General features: G+C 37.4%; 1 protein-coding gene across 1 annotated transcript in view; it reads right to left on the reverse strand.

Moving 5' to 3' along the window:
* DOCK2 (dedicator of cytokinesis 2) overlaps positions 1-23,994 on the reverse strand; it is a 289,582-nt gene that overhangs the window by 46,386 nt on the left and 219,202 nt on the right. Inside the window, exons 30-33 of the mRNA XM_063292441.1 lie at positions 19,789-19,867; positions 10,946-11,046; positions 10,792-10,850; positions 6,454-6,602 (exon numbers count right to left, since the gene is read on the reverse strand). Of these exons, the coding sequence (XP_063148511.1) occupies positions 6,454-6,602; positions 10,792-10,850; positions 10,946-11,046; positions 19,789-19,867 (388 nt within the window). The remainder of the gene's footprint in view (positions 1-6,453; positions 6,603-10,791; positions 10,851-10,945; positions 11,047-19,788; positions 19,868-23,994) is intronic.

A 23,994-nucleotide genomic window follows, 5' to 3' on the forward strand; every position in this document is an offset into this window, starting at 1 on the left:
AAATGGTAATGACCATAGTATTGTATAACTCTTTTTGAGCAAATTTCACTTGGGTGACGAGTCATTGCTTTTAATAGTTGGTTTTTAAAGGCTGGTAACTTTATGTGTTTAGAGGTCATTGATCCAGTGACTAGCAGCATTTGTTATTCAGTTACATTGACAAAGCCAATTTGATGAAAAATCAAATGAATTGTTTTCTTTTGGAGATTTGCCCTTTCTGTCAATGCCATTTGATGCGCCAATGAATCCAAGCAAGGTGCATGTGAAGCTATTTTGCTTCCAGCAATTTTTGCCCAAATCAAATTTCAGTGAAGCTTGGAAGTTCAAAGATTGACAAGACACCACCTAATTCTGTGTGTCTCATAATATTCAGATGATAAACCTAGGCTGTATTTAAGAAGCATCTGGCAGCTACATATGTGAATAGCAGAGGTCTGTCCTCCACATGATAGCTTCCATAAGCACAGTATTGCTCAAAACTTTAAAGAATAATGTAAGGAACCCAGTACATTTGGTGCATTGATGTGTAGATACACCAAACAGAATTATATCCAATGATGTCTCTCCACCATCAGAACATACAGTACACATCTGATGGAACAGAGCTTTACTCTTCTCTAAATCTGCTTTGGAGGGTTGGGGAATCCTTCAGACCAAAACTGGAGGAATATCTAGGAGAAGATAAAGAAAGAAAAGTTTCTTTATGCAAGCAGAAATATGCTTTTATCATGCTGAGTGAATTGGATAGAGGAAAGTGAATACTCAAGTGGAATGGATTAGAATTAAAAATGTGTAAAAACAACAACATAAAAATTTAGAAGAACAAGCCCAAGCCTAGAAATGCCAGATCTACATAGGCCATTATATTTCTAAGTGGTAAACTAATGTTGCTGTTTATGAGGAAATGCTTGTGAAACCGAGCTGGAAGCAAAAGCTGATGAACAGAGCAGTAACTCAGCATCTTAAACGATAAATATTTCCTGATGTGCTAATAAAATATAAACTGCAATTCATAAGAAATTTCAAAATAAATCTCTGGGTTTAGATTAGGACTAGGAATATGTTAATGTATCTAGTATATCACAGGGTCAATGGATAACAAATGATAACAACTTTCAGTCCTGCAATGAAGGGGAAAGCAAAACTTATTATTAGAAAATTAGAGGAATGTGCCTGTATGGGAAAAAAAAGAAGGTCTCTGTAATAGAATAAAGAAGTATATATTCTCAAGTTCAGAGACTCTTATCATTAGCAATAGAAGGGGAAAGAAACCCATGGGTTTAATACTTATACAAATCTACAAACAAAATGTGGACTAGGCAGAAGAGTTTTCTCTACAGGGGCATCTAACATTTTTTTTTCTTGTTGCCCAAACCATCAGCAACACATTGCCTTGGGGTAACTACACACCTACTTGATACTTTCTGATCCCAGGCAAAAACCAGAATGCCAATTCTCCCAGGCCATTTAGAATTTAGTATTTTTTTTAAAAAAAATGCACATTGCAATAAAGCTTTTAAATTAATCTATCCACTTTTCTGTTCTGACTTTTCTGTTTATCTTCTGTATTTTTACTTTCAAATAACTGTATTTTGATTTTAATGTGCCATAAACTGCCCTCGAAAAGTGCTGTTTTGAAGGACATCCTATAAATAAATAAAAATGCAAACTCACTGAGCCACTCACCTTATTTTTTCTGGCACTGAATAAAAATCATTTGCATTTAATGCTAAATCAGGTGTCAAGACTTGACCTAGCATTAATATCTGCAAAGTACAAATGGGCCAGAGATGTTTACCTGATTGTAATAATAATTAATAAAAATCAAAGACAGGTTAATAATAAAATAAGGTATATCACTACTGGTATTCTCTACTTTAAGGGACGTGGTGGTGCTGCGGGTTAAACCACTGAGCTGCTGAGCTTGCCGATCGGAAGGTCGGCGGTTCAAATCCACGTGATGGGGTGAGCTCCTGTTGCTAGTCCCAGCTCCTGCCAACCTAGCAGTTCGGAAATCTGCAAATGTGAGTAGATTAGTAGGCACCGCTTCAGCGGGCAGGAATGGCGTTCCATTTAGTCATGCCAGCCACATGACCATGGAAGTGTCTACGGACAAACGACGGCTCTTTGGCTTTGAAACGGAGATGAGCACCGCCCCCTAGAGTCGGACACGACTGGACTTAATGTCAAGGGAAACCTTTACCTTTACCTATTCTCTACTTTACAATGTAAGAAATTGAGAGTTTTCTCCCAGTTACTTCATTTTTCATCCCCAGTTACTTTATCTTCATACTTTCAGGCATAGAATGATTCCTGCCATAATGCACTGACCTGGCTATAGTTTTTGTTCTCTTCTAATTCTTAATTTGCTTTTGTTTTGTTATTTATAGGTTCACCTCTACCAGTTCTTGTTAGAAGAACTTCACCCCCTCTACCCAGCATGATGATGTTTTCTGCTCTTCTGTATCTTCTCTCAACCTCATATTTCTACAAAGTTGTCTTTTTAAAAAAAAAAATGACTACAAACTGATTTCACCCACTAGTTAAAAACTTTGATTTCTGTTATCCCTGTCTCTCTTTTTGTCCTCTCTTTTCCAATTTGTCCTTTGCTACTTAGATTTGACAATTACTAGGCAGGAAGCACCACATATGTAAGGTCTTCAGATACCCTTGATGTTATTAATTATCCTGCTCAGGCTCTTGTCAACAAGACTGGAAGATGTGTCCTTAAGAAAGCAAAACAAAACCTAACTTTGTAAGGCTAGCTGGATTTGATTACAGGTGACCGAACCTTTAAAAATGACGCTGCCTCTACGTCTCCCACAAACAATTAACTGTAGACTCTTCTCACACAATAAATATTAAAGGCAATATCTTGATTGACCATGGTTTTTTATTTTCAGACCCAAGAACAAAAGAGCAATCTTCTTCAAATCTGCTACTGTAGTCTGGTGCCTGCCACATACCCACACACCTTTTCCATGGCTTATTAGGTCTATTTTGCCTCATCATCTTTTCTTTACAAACACCCCCCCACACACACACACACACACAACTTTTAAATGTAGAGATGATTTAAACATTTATTTACTTTCAAGAGATAAGACAGCAAGCAGGTTAGAGTATTTTGGAGGAGAACTCCAAAGAGGAAGAATATACACATCAGTATTTTGTTGCAGATACACCTGTTGGATTCTATTTACTTTTGCCTGAAACAACTCTTCCTCTACCTGACTAACTGTAAGGATCAACTACACAATTACACTTATGCACAACATTTAGTTGTATTTTTGGCCTTTCATTCATTAATTGTAAGTTGGAGATGATTATTACTGAGATCACAATACTTAGGGAGTGGAGGTTTATTCTGTCTCTTTCCAGCTGAGATATGAACAAAAACAACTTTTCTTCCTTCTGTGTGATTTGGAGAAGATGTTTCCTCTAGTACTACTAATAACTCTTTCCTTAAGCCTTGCAACCTGGGAGCAAGTGAGGATCATGGCTAGAGAGAGACTAAATCTGTTTTCTGCATATGGTGGGCTTCCATTCGTAGTGCCTTCCCTCCGGTTGTGTAATACATTAAGAGAAAGTAACAAACACAGGGTGTGACTTAATTTAGCCCTTCAGCACAATGACAGCTCAATGTAGAATCCATTCTATCCGCAGTAAGATGAGCAGAAAGAATGGCTTCTCTGTCTAATGGGCCAATGTTGCTGTCACATCATTGCCTGGCATGGAAGTAATGTACTACTTGCCTTGCCAGAGGTTGCCATAAAACAGAACAGTCTCTGTGCTTGTCCTGCCTCCAGACTGACAAATGATGAGAGCCAAGGGATTAAAGCTAAAGTGTGATGGGAGAGATGTGAACATCTTCTTCCCTTGGGCCAAAAATATTTATAAAATGACAGAGAGAAACACACTGTCAAAAAGACAAGACACATGTCTCTTTCAGGACATCATCCAACTGCTTAGTATTTGTCTTCTCAAATAGATATTGGTATTGTGCCTTCAATATTACACTCCTGTTTAAGGATAACTTCAGTATGTCATTTTTCAAGAGACCGCCTGTCTCTTTGGAAGGAATATGGGAAGCAAAGTTCACAGTGAGCCCACATCCTATCAATGAATATTTAGCATCAGAACTGCTATAGCTGCCTTTCTAGTATTTTAACTCTTGGAGAGGAAAAGTGATGTTTAAACTGCTCACATCCAGGGATGGAAACGGAAGATAAAGGAATTTAGGGAGAGAACCAAAATATAAATACATGTTGCTTGCCAGGATCAAAATAGCATTATGCATATGAGTTAAACTTTTCTAAAACAAAGCACATCTGGAAAAAAAATAATCATAATCCCACATTTATTTAAATGATATTTCAGTTTATAATACAATGTATTCATAATTTTTTGTTCCTAAAAATAACTTCTGATTTCAAATTGTTTTCTTTTTTACTTCTCTTTGGCAGATATTCATCAGATCAGCAAATGCAACCAATGTTAGCTCACTCAGAAGTATTCTTTGAGCTGGGATATTATAATGAATGTTTTTCCATATAGTGTCTGGTTTTAAAACTCCCACTACATCTTTGGATTGTATGGATAGATCCAAAATACCTAGACTTATGCATATATAATTTCTATTAATATTGATTAAAACTGTACATGGGTACTGGAGCAGTGAAGCAACACTCAAGGCATTGTTTTTCAGAAGGGCTTGAATGGATAACTCATTTTGAAATATAAAAGGAAAAAATATTTAATATCTAAAAATTCTGCAAGATCTGAATGATACTGGATCACCCATCAGGAAATAATATTCCTCAACCAGACTACCTTTGAGTTTTTAAGATTTTCTGAATTACAGCCTATCCCAGGGTGCAGCTTTTGACATTTTCTGATCTATGTTTTTGATTTGACGGAAATCAGACCATGCACCATATAAATCTCTTTAGTGACTGAGTTGTGCTCAGTGCATCTTCAATAATTAGTAGAGGATCCATATTTCATTTCTTGTTGGTCCTGTTTCCTTGCAAAAATCTCCAAAAGAAAGTTATAAGCCAAAAATAAGGAGCAGCAATTAAAAGCAGAAATAGAGAACTATTAAATCAGGTTATGAACAAACATAAAAAAGCAAGAGGGTCTTCAGTCCTGGATTCATACCAAAAGTGGTATGTTTATCTATCAACAACACTTTACCTACTTGCTTGTTCTGGCTGACACAACCATGATGCCTTAAAAAAGATGAAGTTCACATATACCCTAGTTCAAGATATTGCTGAGTCCTTCTTTCATCTAAGAGAGAAGTTAATGACGCATACATTCTGTGTGAAGTATAGCATCAAATAATGAGGTAAGGGTTCCCTCAATTAGAGTTGGATTCCTATGACTACACTGTATGGTAGTCATTCTATACTGGCAACCTATCCCAAAATGGTTTCCTACTGTCATCTTTGGAAAAGTTCCCAGTGAAGCTTGCAGTCTCTTTATTTTTTCTGGTGGTCTCCTGTGCAGGGATTTTATTTTATTAAATTAAGATCATGAACTTAGTTGCCAGCTGCTATCATATGCAGAAATCATCATGGATTTACTAAAGTATTATTGTCAATTAACTTTGAATTTTCAGTTGTAACTCAACATTTACTGCACTACTGGATAAAAGATGTTAAATCTTTTCAATTGCAGTGCATAAGCAGCAAATGCAGCAAAATAGCCAATACAACAGAGACCAGCATATGAAATACTTCAGTCACACCAGTTAGATGGATTTAATGGCTTTAATTGTTTTATACAAATAAGTTATATAAAAAGCTGCAAGAAAAACTCAAGTGATGAGGAAAGAAACTGTCATTCCATAGGTTCATTATCAGATTTTTTGTTTGTTTGTTTGTTTGTTTGTGTATAAAAATGGGAGGGGGGCACTAACCAGCCAGGGAAATTACAGAACAGGAGGAACAGAGATCCAGGCAGTGCAATATGTTGATTTGTATTTATTTTTTTTTGTTTCTTACTAAGTTCTTTTTCTTCAGCTTTTATTCACATGCATGCAATAAAACCAGAGCCTTGCTTTTTAAAATCAACACTGAAAACTCAGATAGGAGCCACTTCCACAATCCCTTTGACCATTTCAGCTCTTTTCTTCTCTGCAGCAGACTTCTAGCTATGATCCAGTTTTATATTTTTTTCATTCAACACATACTTTGTTTCTTTACAGAATGTGGCCAATTCATTTGAAAAGCTCAAGATACATTTGATTTGCAACTGGTTTATTTTTGATTTTATGATTCTGAAAGTGTGGGCCCTCAAATTCTACATTCTCACAGAACAGCAAACCTCATCTTTCCCTTCATTTTATATGGAACTAGTGAAGAATCACACAATAAAATGCATGCATTCACCTGATATTTAAGAATAATGGCAGTTACATTACCAAATGGTACACAAAGATTATAATACCTTTTTGAATTCACCAGTATGTTTATATTCACATAACATCATGTCAAAGAATATTGGGATGGTGGCTTTCCTTAGCTCAGCTTCAGGGATAAGGGTCATTTCTAAGATTGGTCCAACCATTCCTGGAATAAAGCGGATTTTATTCTGTCCTGGAAAATGTGCAGAAGAAAACATTAACAATATCAGCCAATTATTTCAATACCACCATAACATATCTATTTCAATGATTTTGTAACTTGCCTTTTGGATTTTGGAGAGAATATTTTTAAAAGATTGTTGATTCAACATTTGTAGTTGAAAAACAAACTATTTACAAAAGAGCAACAAATGCCTTTTCACATCAATTTTGCAACTTTTGTATCTTCTACAAGTTAGTAAAATATTTGTGATGATTTCCAGTATGGGAGAAGCAATGACTAGGAGATAAAAATGTAATGCAGAAACTCCATAAGTAGAATAATACTAGTTACTGCTAATAGCAAATCAGTTTCTGGGTTGTTTCGCTAGTTACAATTTGATTATCTGTCTCCAGCTTTGCTTAGTTATTCTACTATGGTTAAATGAATAAATTACAACCAGGATGATTTCATCTCAGTCATTCACCTGAAAGCTACTACTCCCCACCAACATGAGCAAAGGGCTCTTCTGTACATGGCACAATTTGAACAATCTGAGATAGATGATAGATAGATAGATAGATAGATAGATAGATAGATAGATAGATAGATAGATAGATAGATAATCAGTCTTTCACAACTTGGTGCTTTGATATGACTTATTTTCTGACAGTTGCATTCCCAAGATATCTGGAGGGTATTAAGTTGAGGAAAGCTGCTATTTGGCATGGAGGTACTGTATAATGTCCTCTCTATGTCAGCATTGCATTATTTTTGCAAGACCTTAAACCTCCACTATTGTGGCAGTCCATTCACAATTCAAGACTGCAATATAATATGTCAGTTTAATAGTACTATAAAGTATATTGTATATAAGATAATCCACATGAGTTGGCTGAATGAACACAGACTTCTCTTAATTGTTAGTGTTCCAAACTGAATGTTCTTGGAAGAGAAAATAAATCTATTTCCTCATCCCTTCCCATCAAAACCAATCTATCAGATAAAACATTACAGTACCTTCTGACATGTTCTGTTGTCTCTGTCACAATGGACAAAACATATCTGCTTTTATTCCTGGATTAATAATGTTAACCATTAGAAAGCTCAGAACAGAAACAATGTCCTGGTACTCTATTATGGATTGGCTGCACCATGACTTAAAGCCACATGAAATAGAGAGCCATTGGAGTCTGCCTTAGGAAGCATTTGCAATTATGACAGATGATGAAAAAAGAAGAAATAAGCTTGTAACTTGTCACCCCCAACCAGGCTTTGAATATAACAAAATAGAATACAGTAAGGTTCAAAGCATTGGTTTGTCAAATTTGAAATTCTCCCTCTGCAGTGCTCAGTCATGCCCAATGTTTAAGAGAAGAGAGATGAAAAGCAGCAGCAGCTATAGGTTTGATTTGCTGCATTACAGTTTGGACAAAGCATCTTGTCCAACAATTAACAAATTGCATGGTGGTGAACTCTGGACCTTCTTTGCAAAATCTAATTTCCCAACTTGACAGGCATCATCTAGAGAGATTTGCCTTTGATTAAGTGGAAAGGGTAGTTGGTAATTTTCTTGCTCAATTTTATTCCAAACTCTCCCACATTACTAAAACTTGGGCATCTGTACATTTCCAGTTGCAGAACAATAGATGAAGAGACAACTTCATCAGCTGTGCAGATCCCTGCCACTAAACTCCTGATCTTTCAAAACACATTTACTTACTTGGAAGTATTTATATGCTGTGCAACATCTAGAAAATTGATGAATGCTTTAAAATAATGTTAAGTACAGTTTTCAGAATCTCCTTTCCTCCCTCCCTCCCTCCCTCGCTCCCTTCCTTCCCAAGAGATTTACAAGCATCCTAAAACTTTAAAAAATTGAGAAAAAATTTCCAGGGTAATGTTAAGTTAGTTTTACATACTTAAATATATTACATCATTTTAAAACTACAGATCATAGTTAAAAGCAAATTACTATGCAAGTATCAATAACAGTGATCAGCCCAATATGAATCATAAACTGAAGTGAAAAATTACAGTAATTTCCACCTACTAAATAAGAAATCTATCCTTGAGGTATGAGCGCAGACAAATTAACAACTATAACTCTCTAGCCTGAAAGTAGAAAGAAATAAGAAAGAAAGGCATACCATTCGTAGCATCTAAATCTATCCTTATTTAACAAATGATACAAGGCTTACATGTTAAAGTGTTACATCAAGAGAAATTTCAGATGTGGTACAAGCCTGTGCACAGAATTATCATCCCCAAAAGTTTCCATGATAAATTAAATTCTGTATCAGATTTCTTTTTCAAATATAAGGTTATAACTTCTCCTATAAGAAGCATTCAGTATCCTCGTAACTATTACCATGTTAAAGTTAGCTTGGGGTAGGTAAAGGTAAAGGTTTCCCTTGACGTAAAGTCCAGTCGTGTCCGACTCTAGGGGGCAGTGCTCATCTCCGTTTCAAAGTCATGTGGCCAGCATGACTCACGGAACGCCGTTACCTTCCCGCCGAAGCGGTACCAATTAATCTACTCACATTTGCATGTTTTCGAACTGCTTGGTGTGCAGAAGCTGGGACGAGCAACGGGAGCTCACCCCGCCGCGCGGTTTCGAACCGCCGACCTTCCGATCGACAGCTCAGCGGTTTAACCCGCAGCGCCACCGCGTCCCTTAGCTTGGGGTACTTTGTTGGAATATGTTTAGTAATATTAATAGAAATTAATAGAAAGATAGCAGGTTGGAAAGGGAAGTCAACCTTTAGAATTAGCTACAGCTTGTCCATAATCCTAAATACCACTTCTCAATTTTAGAAAAAAGATCAATTTCTATACAACCTCCAGTTTCTGAGAACTGTAAGTCTCTGATGAATTATAATTGTTCAATGCGGTTTTTTTTATATGAATATTGAAAGAAAAGTAAATACTTCTTTTCCTGGAGAAGGCCTGTATAACAAATAATTGGACATGGTACTGTCTATTTATAATCAAAGGTTTTTTTTTTTCCAAGTTACATTTAGTAATTTTAAATATGTGTGGCTGTAATAGAAGTTCCATCTTTTCCTGTATCAATCCAATATTAAGCAGCGGCTTTCATCATTTTTGCTGTGTTTTTCTAACCTCAAGAGACAATGTTAGTACAACACAACATTGGATACAATGAAAGTTGTATCCAAATATCTTTTGCATTACTATCCTGAGAGAAAAGCATAGTCTTATCCAGCTATGACTATTCTGAAATAACAGCCACAGATAGCAATGAAAAACAAAATTCATGCTGATATATCGAAATCTAAATAAATGGATTCTTCCTTTGCATGGAAGCCAACAGACACGCTTGCTCTGTGACATGAGATAAACCTTGGTGGCTGGTCATTCCATTTCCTTGCATAGAAGCTTCTGTTCAAGCTGCAAAACTGCCATGAATTATAATTACAGGATGGACCAGCTCCAGTTCAATCCCTGCTGACTTGGCAGTAAGTTAATCAAGTCCAAGCTCAGCTTATGTATTGTACTTCGTTGTCCCCTCCATGCACATTCTTTCCATAGGCTTGGACAGGGACTATGCAGTTACCTAGAAACTGGGTAATACTACTGAACAGAACATGTTGATCATTCTGAATTGCATATGGATAAAGCAAAAAGTGCTGTTAACACAGTAAAAGGTATAAATGTTTCAACTGAGAAAACAGGAGTAGGAGCAGCTCTACAGTTCTATAACCAAAACTAAAACATACCCTCTTGTCTGGGAACAGGAGCTCATTCTCTAAACTGACACCGGAATAAAAAAAGAGGACCTTCTCCAAAACTGACGTCCAGGGGTGTTATTTCCTTTACCTGGAGTAATCCAGGTCAAGGGCTGCTTTCTATAACTGTTGAGTTACAGGTCCACAAGGTCGTCACAATGCCTTTTGCTATGAATTAAAACTCTCCTCTTATTTCTCTTCCTGCTCTGGAGGTACTACTTTCATTTCATCTCCTTGTTCCAGTTCTGTAATAACACTAAGTAACGTTGCATTTGTACAAGTTTCTGTGTTAAGCATGTTGCTATCCGCCAGGCATTCAGGCAAACAGACACTTTGTAAAGAAGGATGCAGATATTTCATAAGACAAAATAAATATAATAAAGACAAATTTAATAAAATGGAACATCGTATTAGAAACAGTCCCTGTTAGAACGAGAAGAGGCACATCTTTGCTTTCAAATACTCTAACTTACCAAGTTTGTACCACATGTCACGGATAGCAAAACCAATTAAACGTCTCATGTCTCCATATCTGAAGGGGAAAACAGAAGTCATTAACTTCATCCCAGCCTTCTTCTCTAAATGAGAAGCAAAAATCACTTTTGAATTATTAAAAACAAGACCTACCTGTTCAGGATCTTAATGCATTTAGCATGGGAGAATTGCTCGAGCTGCAAGGTGTCCTGAGTGATAAAAGCCACTGCAAGGTGGAAATAGTTGTTCCAGAGCTGTAAATTGAGCAGAAGACAGAACACCGAATTGTTGTAATGCATTTCCCCTGAAATGGAAGGTTGTATTAAGCTGTGTGAAACCTAAATAATTTATGAGGGCAGCCAGCAGAAAGAATTTAATATGATGCAAAGTTGCATGCTATTATTACATTGCAATTAGAATAGAAGAGTGTGGTTTTCATACCCGCTGGCCTGCATTCCCTGAGTATCATCTGGAGATTTGCATGGGGTTCATTAGCTAATAAACAATAAACTACAAGTTGCAGCACACCCTGAGAACTTCTGCCTACACCAGGTTAATAACAATTCCCCAGATCCAACCAAGGAGAGCAGTTTTAAAAGGATTATGGTATCATAAGTTAATAACTGCTTTGTGAAGAAAAGCTCCTAGATTTGAACAAAATTAAATTCTAAAAGAAATATGGCCAAAGATAAAATATAAAATAAAATATGGCCAAAGTTAATCTATTAGTCTAACCTCAAGGATTATACTATGAGGCTATGAAGAGTTTTGGATTTTCATCAACTTTATTCTCATCATAACTAACTGATGAAATTTTGACCACATTCCTTGATGATGAAAAACAGAAATACATAATTCCATGTTCCTGGAATATATTTTGTCCCTAGTTTACAAATATCAGGATAGCAATATCTCTATAGCGAAATGTGCATATAAAAACTTGCAACGCCATGATAAAATGGTTCCTCATTTTCCCATACAAGGAAGATAGCCCCTCATGATAATATTTTTATAATAGTTTGGCATGGTATAAATTGTGGGTGATATTTATTTCCATATTTTGCACTCCATCAGTTGAAAGAGCTGATACTGTATATCCATGTTAACTGCCTCTTGATAGGTTTCAGAGACGTATACCATGACGAACCCAGCCATCTGTATGACAATGTGAGGCACTAGATTTTGCATTAAAATCCAGATCTTCCTAACCATCAGGAGTATGGAAGGAGTCTTGGGGTATGGACCTTACGGCCGATGAACTTTTGTACAGCTAAAAGTTATTAAGGACCTGCAGGTGGGACTCAGTTCTATCATAGGCAATGGACTATAGGGGAACCTAGAGGTTAGACAGTTGTTGGAATAATGGTATCCTGCCTTATTTATGCTGCTGAAACACTTCTAAAGACATACAGTATAGTAGTTATGCAGTCTTTGAAAAACATCCGTTTGAGTTAAGGAGGCACTGTATCTGACGTTGCTTTGGAGTTGGGTGCTACTAATAAATAAATCAATGAATAATAAACAAACAAACAAACAAATTCAAACATCCATTATCCTGGGGCTGTGGAGCAACCATGTGAGACCAGGAAAGTTGTCACTTCTTTAAGAAGGTATCAATAGGTATCAATGAGCATGCCAATATCTTCTCTGAAGGACATGTTTTGTTTTAAGTCCAAACAGCTGCACATCCTTGCTCACCATGCACTTGTGTAGCCCCTTTCAAAAAAATCTCTCTATTAGAAGGTTAGCCTGTGTTGCTGGTATTCTTCTTCTAAGACTCCAAGGGAAATATCAATCTTATGGAAGATCTTTATTCATTCCTCGGTGAAGTCAATATTCCTCTCAGCACAACTCTTCCCATGGCCAAAGGAAAAAATGGCCACTGAGGGACAGAGCCCAGTAGGTGGATGGAAGGGAGTGGTCCTGCAGTGGGCCAGTTGGAGACCAGCAGGCCACCAATCTCTGAAGATCTCCTATTCATGTTTCCTACATGCACTGCATATTAACTACCAGAAGGAAGAGGATTACAGTCTGTGGCATTCGTTCTTTTCTCATTTTTAAAATTAGCAGATTTACTTTCCTTGCAATGTCTTACTTGTATTCACATCAGAAGTCAATCATATCTACAGTGTAAATTGTTTAAGATTCATCCTCCAAACACCAGGTATTAAATAAGTTTGCAGAAGGACCAAAACATAAGCCAGTCTATCAAAAGTATGGTCACTTAATTTACTACTATAATGCTAGGATGAAAAATTAATCACTGTTAATTAAAAATTAATCACTGATTCAAATGCTTATTTTAAAAAAGAAAGAACTATTTAATGCATTGAAATAATTGCTTACTTTCAAGCACAAACACACATTTTCTAGCCTCCTCCTCCTCCTCCTCCTTCTTCTTCTTGTTACTGCACAGTCCATATATATGCTGGACTCAACTAAAAATCTGGCCCAATGCCCAAGGGAAAACCAGGTCTTCATGGCTTTCCAGAAAGCTAAATGGATCTCTTATAACCCCTAATATGTAAATTTCCATGAAGGCCAGACAATTTCTGTGTGAACCATCTTGTAGAAGAATCAAAACCCTTTATCACTTGTGCAGTAGCCAAATATGGTGTTGCCACAATGAAAATGAGGCATAACTGGTCACAGAAATAACCATTTCTGTTTTATTCATCACTTCAGATTTAATATGTGTTAGCTATCTTGTTTTAGATAATGTGTATTTTTACTTCATAGATTGTAATATTTTAGATTTATACTTGCACAGGTAATTAACACACCATTCTGGAAGTGCATGTTACATTTTTAAAAAAATCTTTGTTATTCTAATATTTTATTTCATCTATTTTATTTTGCTTTTGTGTTGTATTTTTTTTTTCAAATTTTGCTGGTCATTGACTGAATAAACAGATTTTGATTTCTTATAACCTAATAGACTACATGTATCTAATAGCACTGCTAGAAAAGCAACTATAAACTGTCCAAACCATCTATCATATCATATATTCTATCATGTACAAAGACTGCATTTATTCTCTAAAACATTGTCAATGTGGGATGTTTAGAGAAGGAATGAGAAGCATCTCAAGGTTCATGCTGTTTCTATGCTATTCAATAAAGTGGAACTTTCCAGTACGATTGAGTTATTTCTTTCCCATATAGAGATATTCAAGCCCTCATGTGGAAAAAATGTGCACAAACACGCAAGGGGGAGCTGAAGGCAGGATAGAGGAGGCAAAGACAAGGAGAGAGAGAGAGAGAGAGAGAGCGCTGCTCCTGTAAATTGATGTGTGAAGTTTTCCATTGCTACATGAGGAGAATAAATCTCACTTGATAGAATCCCATTTTCTGTGCAATTCTTAAAGAGAAAGGATCAATCTAAATTCAGGGCCAGATCAAAGTCATAAATTTCCCTATTCTGTCCCTGTTACTCAACTCACCCACAATTCAAACACACACACACAGAAAGCCATAGAAAGCCATGTCCTGCCTTTTTGTAAGGCAAAACTAGAACTGTGTGGTGGAAAGTGTGATATCCATCCATTAGTATATAGTGGATATTGGTGCAACAGATGTCTGCATTTTCACTGTGGCAGGTTGGGCCAAAAATACTTTGACTGACATTTCATAATTTTTAAAACAGCTGGTAGATCATAAGTAAGTAAATTATAATAAAAATCAATAAATATGCATTGGCTGCTGCTTGCAAGTTTCAAGGGAATCAAAAGCCCCAAAACAAAAATTTCTTGTCAGATCAGCAAAGCATTTATGCCAACCACTTCTATAGCAATTCTCTAACAACAGCATATAGCAAGTTCCAAACCAAAGAAAAGTACTCAGTAACTGTTTAATCACAATGGGCAACATATTTAATTTCTGATGCAGATTTGCAATAAAGCTGTGGTGGATCTTGGTGGTGCCGCTGGTTCTCAGGAAGGAGGGAGCACATTCCAAGGAGGTGGAGAAGATAAGTGGACGCACAGTCCGGGGAGCAATGGTGGGAAAATGAAGAGGTTCAGGATAGCCCCTCCCTAGAGCCTTCCCAGGTTATTTCCCCTTAGGTTAGGTAGAATAGCTTTAGTCTGGCAAGATTCTGTCTGTATGGTGTGAGCAAATAAAGAACTGGAGTTTGAATGCACTGACTCTTCGTTGTTCTTGGTTTGGGCCTGACATCACTCTTGCCAGACTCAAGCTACTCTACCTAATCTAAGGGGAAATTACCTGGGAAGGCTCTAGAGCGGGGCTATCCTGAACCTCTTCGTTTTCCCACCATTGCCTCCTGGACTGTGCCTCCTCTTATCTCCTCCACCTCCTTGGAATGTGCTCCCTCCTTTCTGAGAACCAGTGGCACCACTGAGATCCACCACAAAAGCTAACTTTAGGGGCTGCCCCTAACAGAGGAGGGGGGCATGCAACTTGCTTTCCAGTTCTATATGCTTTTTGCCAGTTGCAGATTCCCTCAATAAGCACAGCTATAGGAGGTTGAGCACCTCAATGATGCCATGAGCTAAACCGTGAAGGGCCACCCAAGATGGGAAGGTCATGACAGAGAGGTCAGACTAAATGTGATCCCTGGGGAAGGTAATGGCAACCCACCCCAGTATTTTTGCCGTGAAAACTAAATGGATCAGTACAACCAGAGATATGTCGGTATACCATCGGAAGATGAGACCCCCAGGTCGGAAGATGGTCAAAATGCTACTGGGGAGGAACAGAGGACGAGTTCAACTAGCCCCAGATGTGATGACACAGCTAGCTCAAAGCCAAAAGGACGGCTAGCAGCTGACAGTGCTGGTGGTGAACGGCGAATCCGATGTTCTAAGGATCAACACACCATTGGAACCTGGAATGTAAGATCTATGAGCCAGGGCAAATTGGATGTGGTGATTGGTGAGATGTCAAGATTAAAGATAGACATTTTGGGCGTCAGTGAACTGAAATGGACTGGAATGGGCCACTTCACATCAAATGACCACCAGATCTACTACTGTGGAAAAGAGGACCACAGAAGAAATGGAGTAGCCTTCATAATTAATAGTAAAGTGGCTAAAGCAGTGCTTGGATACAACCCAAAAAATGATAGAATGATCTCAATTCGAATTCAGGGCAAGCCATCTAACATCACAGTGATCCAAATATACGCCCCAACCACAGATGCTGAAGAAGCTGAAGTAGAGCAGTTCTATGAGGATCTGCAGCACCTACTGGACAACATGCCTAAAAGAGACGTTATTTTCATCACAGGAGACTGGAATGCTAAGGTGGGCAGTCAAATGACACTTGGAATTACAAGTAAGCATGGCCTGGGAGAACAAAATGAAGCAGGACATAGGCTGATAGAATTTTGCCAAGACAACTCACTCTGCATAACAAACACTCTTCCAACAACCTAAGAGACGGCTTTATACATGGACTTCCCCAGATGGACAACATCGAAATCAGATTGACTACATCCTTTGCAGCCAAACATGGCGGACATCTATACAGTCGGTAAAAACAAGACCTGGAGCTGACTGTAGTTCAGATCACGAACTTCTTATTGCACAATTTAGGATCAGACTAAGGAGATTAGGGAAGACCCACAGATCAGCTAGATATGAGCTCACTAATATTCCTAAGGAATATGCAGTGGAGGTGAAGAATAGATTTAAGGGACTAGACTTAGTAGATAGGGTCCCGGAAGAACTATGGACAGAAGTTCGCAACATTGTTCAGGAGGCAGTAACAAAACACATCCCAAAGAAAGAGAAAACCAAGAAGGCAAAATGGCTGTCTGCTGAGACACTAGAAGTAGCCCAAGAAAGAAGGAAAGCAAAAGGCAACAGTGATAGGGGGAGATATGCCCAATTAAATGCAAAATTCCAGAGGTTAGCCAGAAGAGATAAGGAATTATTTTTAAACAAGCAATGCATGGAAGTGGAAGAAGACAATAGAATAGGAAGGACAAGAGACCTCTTCCAGAAAATTAGAAACACTGGAGGTAAATTCCAGGCCAAAATGGGTATGATCAAAAACAAAGATGGCATGGACCTAACAGAAGAAGAAGAGATCAAGAAAAGGTGGCAAGAAGATATGGAAGACCTATATAGGAAGGATAAAAATATCAGGGATAGCTTTGATGGTGTGGTCAGTGAGCGAGAGCCAGACATCCTGAAGAGTGAGGTTGAATGGGCCTTAAGAAGCATTGCTAATAACAAGGCAGCAGGAAATGACGGCATCCCAGCTGAACTGTTCAAAATCTTGCAAGATGATGCTGTCAAGGTAATGTATGCTATATGCCAGCAAATTTGGAAAACACAAGAATGGCCATCAGACTGGAAAAAATCAACTTATATCCACATACCAAAAAAGGGAAACACTAAAGAATGTTCAAACTATCGAACAGTGGCACTCATTTCACATGCCAGTAAGGTAATGCTCAAGATCCTGCAAGGTAGACTTCAGCAATTCATGGAGCGAGAATTGCCAGATGTACAAGCTGGGTTTAGAAAAGACAGAGGAACTAGGGACCAAATTGGCAATATCTCCTGGATAATGGAAAAAGCCAGGGAGTTTCAGAAAAACATCTATTTCTGTTTTATTGACTATTCTAAAGCCTTTGACTGTGTGGACCATAACAAATGGTGGCAAGTTCTTAGTGGTATGAGGATACCAAGTCATCTTGTCTGGCTCCTGAGGAATCTGTATAACGACCAAGTAGCAACAGTAAGAACAGACCACGGAACAACAGACTGGTTTAAGATCAGGAAAGGAGTACGGCAGGGTTGTATACTCTCACCCTACCTATCCAACTTGTATGCAGAACACATCATGCGACAAGCTGGGCTTGAGGAATCCAAGGCTGGGGTTAAAATCGCTGGAAGAAACATTAACAATCTCAGATATGCAGATGATACCACTTTGATGGCTGAAAGCAAAGAGGAACTGAGGAGCCTTATGATGAAGGTGAAAGAAGAAAGCGCAAAAGCTGGTTTGCAGCTAAACCTCAAAAAAACCAAGATTATGGCAACCAGCATGATTAATAACTGGCATATAGAGGGAGAAAACGTAGAGGCAGTGAAAGACTTTGTAGTTCTAGGTGCGAAGATTACTGCAGATGCTGACTGCAGTCAGGAAATCAGAAGACGCTTAATCCTTGGGAGAAGAGCATTGACAAATCTCGATAAAATAGTTAAGAGCAGAGACATCACACTGACAACAAAGGTCCGCATAGTTAAAGCAATGGTGTTCCCCGTAGTAACATATGGCTGCGAGAGCTGGACCATAAGGAAGGGTGAGCGAGGGAAGATCAATGCTTTTGAACTGTGGTGTTGGAGGAAAATTCAAGAAGATGCAAGAAGATCAAACCAGGAAATAAAGCCAGACTGCTCACTTGAGGGAACGATATTAAAGGCAAAACTGAAATACTTTGGCCACATAATGAGAAGACAGGACACCCTGGAGAAGATGCTGATGCTAGGGAGAGTGGAAGGCAAAAGGAAGAGGGGCCGACCAAGGGCAAGGTGGATGGATGATATTCTAGAGGTGACGGACTCGTCCATGGGGGAGCTGGGGGTGTTGACGACCGACAGGAAGCTCTGGTGTGGGCTGGTCCATGAAGTCACGAAGAGTCGGAAGCGACTAAATGAATAAACAACAACATAGTCATTCCCTCGAATATGGAATAATACTTGGAAGAGAACCGAATTCTCTTTTACAAAATACCAATGGATCTTCTCCACCTATTGGACAGAATGATGAAAGCTTAGCAGCTTATTGGCTGCTTGGCTTTGGGGGGTGGGGGTGGTTTCATCAGCTGTCTTCTTTTTCTTCTGGTTATATTTTGTTTTCTTTTAACCTTTATCTGGAAGCCACGCAGACTCACTATGGAGTCAGGTAGCTTCAACATTGAAATAATAAGAACAGCAGGAAGAAAAAGGAAATCTGGCTTTATTTTGTTCCATTGCATTTTCACCATGCTCAGTGGAATACAGTATGTTAAATCTAAGAGGGTAAAGAAAATGACGCTTTATCATTCATGCTCTGGCTCAAAAACAGCTATTATTCATTATGCATGCATTTACATTAATATTATTAACATTTACGTTATAAATTTTGTAACCCATATTTTTACTTGTCATACTCTGGGACAAGTAAAAAGGAAGCTTAAAGTCCTTCCTGTGGCCTCTTTGGAAATCTAATTTTGATTTCACACCTCACGTTACCTGACAATAAAAAATGCTGCCTGATAATTCAAGTTTTTGGTAGTTTGCTTGCTGTTCAGATCTGTAAGTGCTATGTTAAAATATTTAATTATGTGGGAATTCAGTCTGAAGAAGGATAGCTCTGGTAATCCTTTATCTTCCTGAGGCTTTACGATAAATAACATTTGTTTCTGCATGTTGGATAATTTCCTCAATAATTGTTTCATTATTTCAATTAATTAATTAAAATGTATCTATTGTCCATTCTCATTTTGTGACTGCAGGCAGCTTACAAACATTTAGAATTCATTTTAACTTTTGGCAGAACAATTAAACCTATTTTAAAAAATCAACATAAACAGCCTCGGGTAAAAAAAAATGTTTTAACTCACCCCCTAAACTGTTATAAGGTAGGGGCTACACTCAACGTCAGCTGGAAATTGTTCCAATATAGGCCCTCCATAGAAAAAGCAAAATGACCTCCTGATCTTAAAGGTATCTGTGAAAAACAAGCATGTTCTGATATTCTAATGAAAACCCATGTAGATGTGATGCTGTATTATAGCATCATTATTTATTCTACATGTCTGTGCCCAGATCAGTTAAATAGATAAAAGCATCAGACTTAGAATCTTAATAATAATCAAAAGAGCGAAACCGGGGAACAAGTAGTACTCCTGAACCAGATGATCTCCAGATGTACTTCATCCCCTATCAGTCTATTTCCAATCAGTTTGGGAAAATACTGAAACAAATAGATGCAAAACAAGTACATTCTGAATTTTTATAAATAATAAATAAACCACTTACCTGTTCTTCAAAATTCATGTTTTCCAGAAACTTGCGGTTCATAGTCTCAGAAAATTTGTTAATGGCTCTCAAAAATACCCTAAAGAAAAAAACAAGATGAAAATCAGATGAAAGATTTTTGAATTTTTTCCCATTAGCTGGCATCAAAGCAAAACCAAATGGTGAATGATAACTTTTTTATTTCTACAAATTTAGAAATATTTCCACCCAACTTGGAAACAGTGGCTCTGGGAGACCTATCTAGTGTTAAAAAGATAAAAAACAAAGTAACTAATACAAAGCACACAAAAACACACCACAGTACAGCATAATTAAGGCCAAGCCACAACATATTCCACTCCCAAAGCCATGGCAGGACAGGCTTATCCAACTCCCTGGCCCGATGGCGATGTGTCAGAGACTCAGACTTAGAATACAAATTGCTCTCAACAGTGTATAATAAATGGTTCATTATATACAAGGACGCATTTCTTTCAATTTCAGATTTTTAATATGTTCTAATTAGTACTCACCACAGCAAATAGGTTGTCTTTTGATGTGCTGCCTAACCACAGTTTGTTCTTGTGAATATAGCACAATAAATCTTTCACATGCTTCCCACGACATAGTTACATGCTTACTTTTAAAGGACTAAGGGCTTTTTTTAATTGATCAGCCAAACAGAAGTATTAACTTCTTTAATTATTTAGATTGAGTTTCAGCTCATTAGAATTAGCCTCCTACATAGTGCCTAGCAATATGAAAAACCCACAGCTATTAAATTATATTTATTTGCCAATTATTTTCTATTAGCTATACAGGATATAATATGAATTAACAAAACCACTCTTGGTGCAAGAACCTAACAAGTAAGTAGCACTGTTTCCTGTAATTAAACAAAAAGGAAGATGAGAATAAGAACCAGTGGCAACTCTTACTAATGTCCTGTCCTTCTTGACAGTAAGGTAATACATTTCTACATTTATTTTATTCCTAGACTGTAATAGTTCTCACACAGTCAGGGAAAAGTAATAGGGTGGCAATTCTGGCCACTGCAAAAAACAAAGGGCAGACAGAAACCAGCTAGCCATCTCCAAGGAGGACGCCTGCTACATACGGCGGGAATGAGAAAGGAACACAGAAATGTGTGACACTTATTTCTGCATATAGAGCTTGCCTTTGAAATACAGCAAAAATTGCTAGAATTCTTTGGCTAAGGCTTTCTAACCTTTCTTCAGGAAGAATTACTTACCAAGAGTTCTTGGATTCTTGTGATCTTGTTAAATTGGTTACAATCCTGCCTATTTGGTGAAGGCTGACAGGTGGAATGCAGCCTGTCATACTGAAGTCTGTTCCAGACTAATCCATAAAAGCAAAAGCTAATAAATGACTATTCAGCAAGTTGCTGTTGAACTCTGAAAATTTGGACCTACTTTTCATTGTGGTGCTAAGATATGGAATAAGAAAAAAATGGAAGATTTTTTTTTTGCCTTTTTAATCTTGGTTATAATCTTTTGGTCAAGAAAATATAATGTACAGATACTAGTCCCTTTCCCCAGAGAAACTGAGGAAAGAGTCATGGCCTTATTCCAATGTACAACATTCCTCCATTTAGTCATATCACTGCCCTCAGCCCCCAAATGTTAAACACAACCCCAGCCACAGCATCTTCTGGGTCTTATATGGATCCTTATTTCTGAGTTGCAGGGTATCTGCTTATACCTGCTTATCCTGAAAATGGGGGCTCACTATTGAAGAAATAAGTTGCCCAGTATCAGAGAAATATGTTGTGCCTGGCTAACATTATAACCAGAAAGAAAACAAATGACAGTGATGAAACATCATGAAAAAAATCAAGTTGAAAACCCCTCATGAGAAGTTCTGTTAAGCACATGGATTAAATTCCTTCATAAGCCTTTAAACAGCAGCTCAGTTTAGTAATACCAAATAAAATAATAAAACTGGTCCAGAGTGGACCATGATTAGAAAATGGACCGTGAGTCAGAAAATGTGTGTTAAAAATAAAAAAAAACAATTAAATTTGAAAACATCCTTAATCACTTGAAAAAAGCTGACAATACGTTTAATGAACTCTGCCCTCAAATTTGGCAGAGCTGTGCTGTTTTAACATCATTTCAGTCACAAAATTTGATCTAAATAAACCACCCATCAAAATGTTTTAGTAAAATATTGATTGATTGATTATTCAAATTTTGCCATCTCCCCCAAAAGGTCCAAAATATAGTTGTTTAGATCAAACTTTCTGCTTTATAAGACCACAAATTGTCATTCACAGGCATGAAAGAGCCCACTGCTATCTTGCTTGGTACCCACCAGGCTCCATACTCTATATGACTTTTTTTCCACTTAGATTCTTCAAAGTAAAATAAAATAAAATAATAATAATAAAACGGAAGCTAACATACTACAAAGAAGGAAACCAGCCTTTATTTCCAATAACTCTTCTAAGCCCAATGTTTGCCCCAGAAACATTTTTTAGAAAATAAAAATAGCAAAGGGCTGCAGCCCAGGGATTGGCTTAGAAGTGTACACACCTGCACAGAAAAAATGATAAAGATGTGCTGATGAAGTACAGAGATTTGTTGAAAGTTTGAAAAAAATGGTAGGGAGCAACCTCACCCATTTGCCTGCTGGTGAATGGCTGTTTTATGACCGTAATAACAATTTTCATAATATTGCCCATAATATACTCTCAAAATTTCAAATAAGCCCACCAGGGCAAAATAAGAGAGAGAGAGAGAGGGAGGGAGAGGGAGAGGGAGAGCGGTATATATGCACATGTATGTGTGTATTTGTGCTTGGATATTCTCAGAGGTTAAATCTCCATCAGCTAAGAACGCTCATCATATAGAGAATCTAAAATGAAACCATACATTGGTGCTACAGGTTTGTAAAAACAAATTGAAATGGCCACTATAGATAAATTAAATGACCAATACATTGGAAGAGGTGTTATAGTGGGCATTTTCTTCTACATTTAGAATAGAATGGACTTGCTGCTAAATTGCTAGACTAGTAAAGGTATCAACTTCTTGGAAAAAGGTGTCAACATCTGACAGCTGTAGTTTAACAAGAAAACAATCCACAATGTGAAAGTACTGCAAGATGGAACAGACCCTCAGTATGACAACCTATTTCAAATGTAAAATTTTTCAAAGGCACAGATGTCTGATGCATGAACTTTGCAAAGAGTTGTCATGTAGTCATCGGAGTGATGGAGTGATTTAATTTGAATGGAATTTTTGGTAGGGTAAAATGCTTCCTTCTGAAACTTCTAATGGCATACCCATTACAAAGTAAATAGGTACTCATTTAAATATTTGTGCTGAAAGAATTGCACATTGAAATCATGCTGTCCTGCTCCTTCAATGATTTACTTACCTCCATCCCATCTTCAAATACTGGTTTACTTATGTGATTTTTTAAAAAAATTAGAAACTATTCATTGGTTAAGCTTTTAGTATATTCCTTAAGCATCTTCCAATTCACCAGCAAAACCCCCCCAAACAATTCAGAAATGTTGCAATCCAGTCCTTCCATTTTTTTGAGACATACCCCCTCCCCAAACTGTTGAATTTTCCAAAAATCGCTTTAATTCTTTTTTTTTTAACCATAAGGCATCATGGAGATTTATGTAATAATATTTAAAACAGGAAAGGTTGCTAGTTTGAAAGAAAATTGTGCTAGACTTATTTGTTAACTTTCCAACTTTATGAAATGTTTTAATATCAATTCAAAACAAATGACCACCTGCATTCCTACACAGTATGAAGACGGCCAGATGCCCTCACCTTTAATAATTATATAGAAGAAGGGTTTTTGATAGGGGTGGCTAGTACCTAATAAAATGCTCTCGTTGAAATAACTATTGGAAAGGAAAGAATTCTGTTTCTTTTAATCTAGCCATCCTAAGTAGTATACTCTTTTGAGAAAACTGTGCATACAGTCATGCTCCCTTTATGGCTGAATACCATTCATATTAGTAAGATATGTCTCAAGGGAATTCCCACCCGTATCTTGCCCAACTAGAAATGTAGGATATGTTGATCTGCTCAGTATGGCGATATAGCAGATCAATAGAGAAAATGATTTACTGACAGCAAAAAGTGCTGAGATAAGGTGAAAATGATGTGGATCACTGAATTTTCGATGCCTAGATTCAACTGTATAGAGTGACATTATTCTTGCTAGAATTACTGTATTTGC

Source organism: Candoia aspera, chromosome 2 (assembly GCF_035149785.1).
Source record: "Candoia aspera isolate rCanAsp1 chromosome 2, rCanAsp1.hap2, whole genome shotgun sequence".
NCBI lineage: Eukaryota > Metazoa > Chordata > Lepidosauria > Squamata > Boidae > Candoia > Candoia aspera.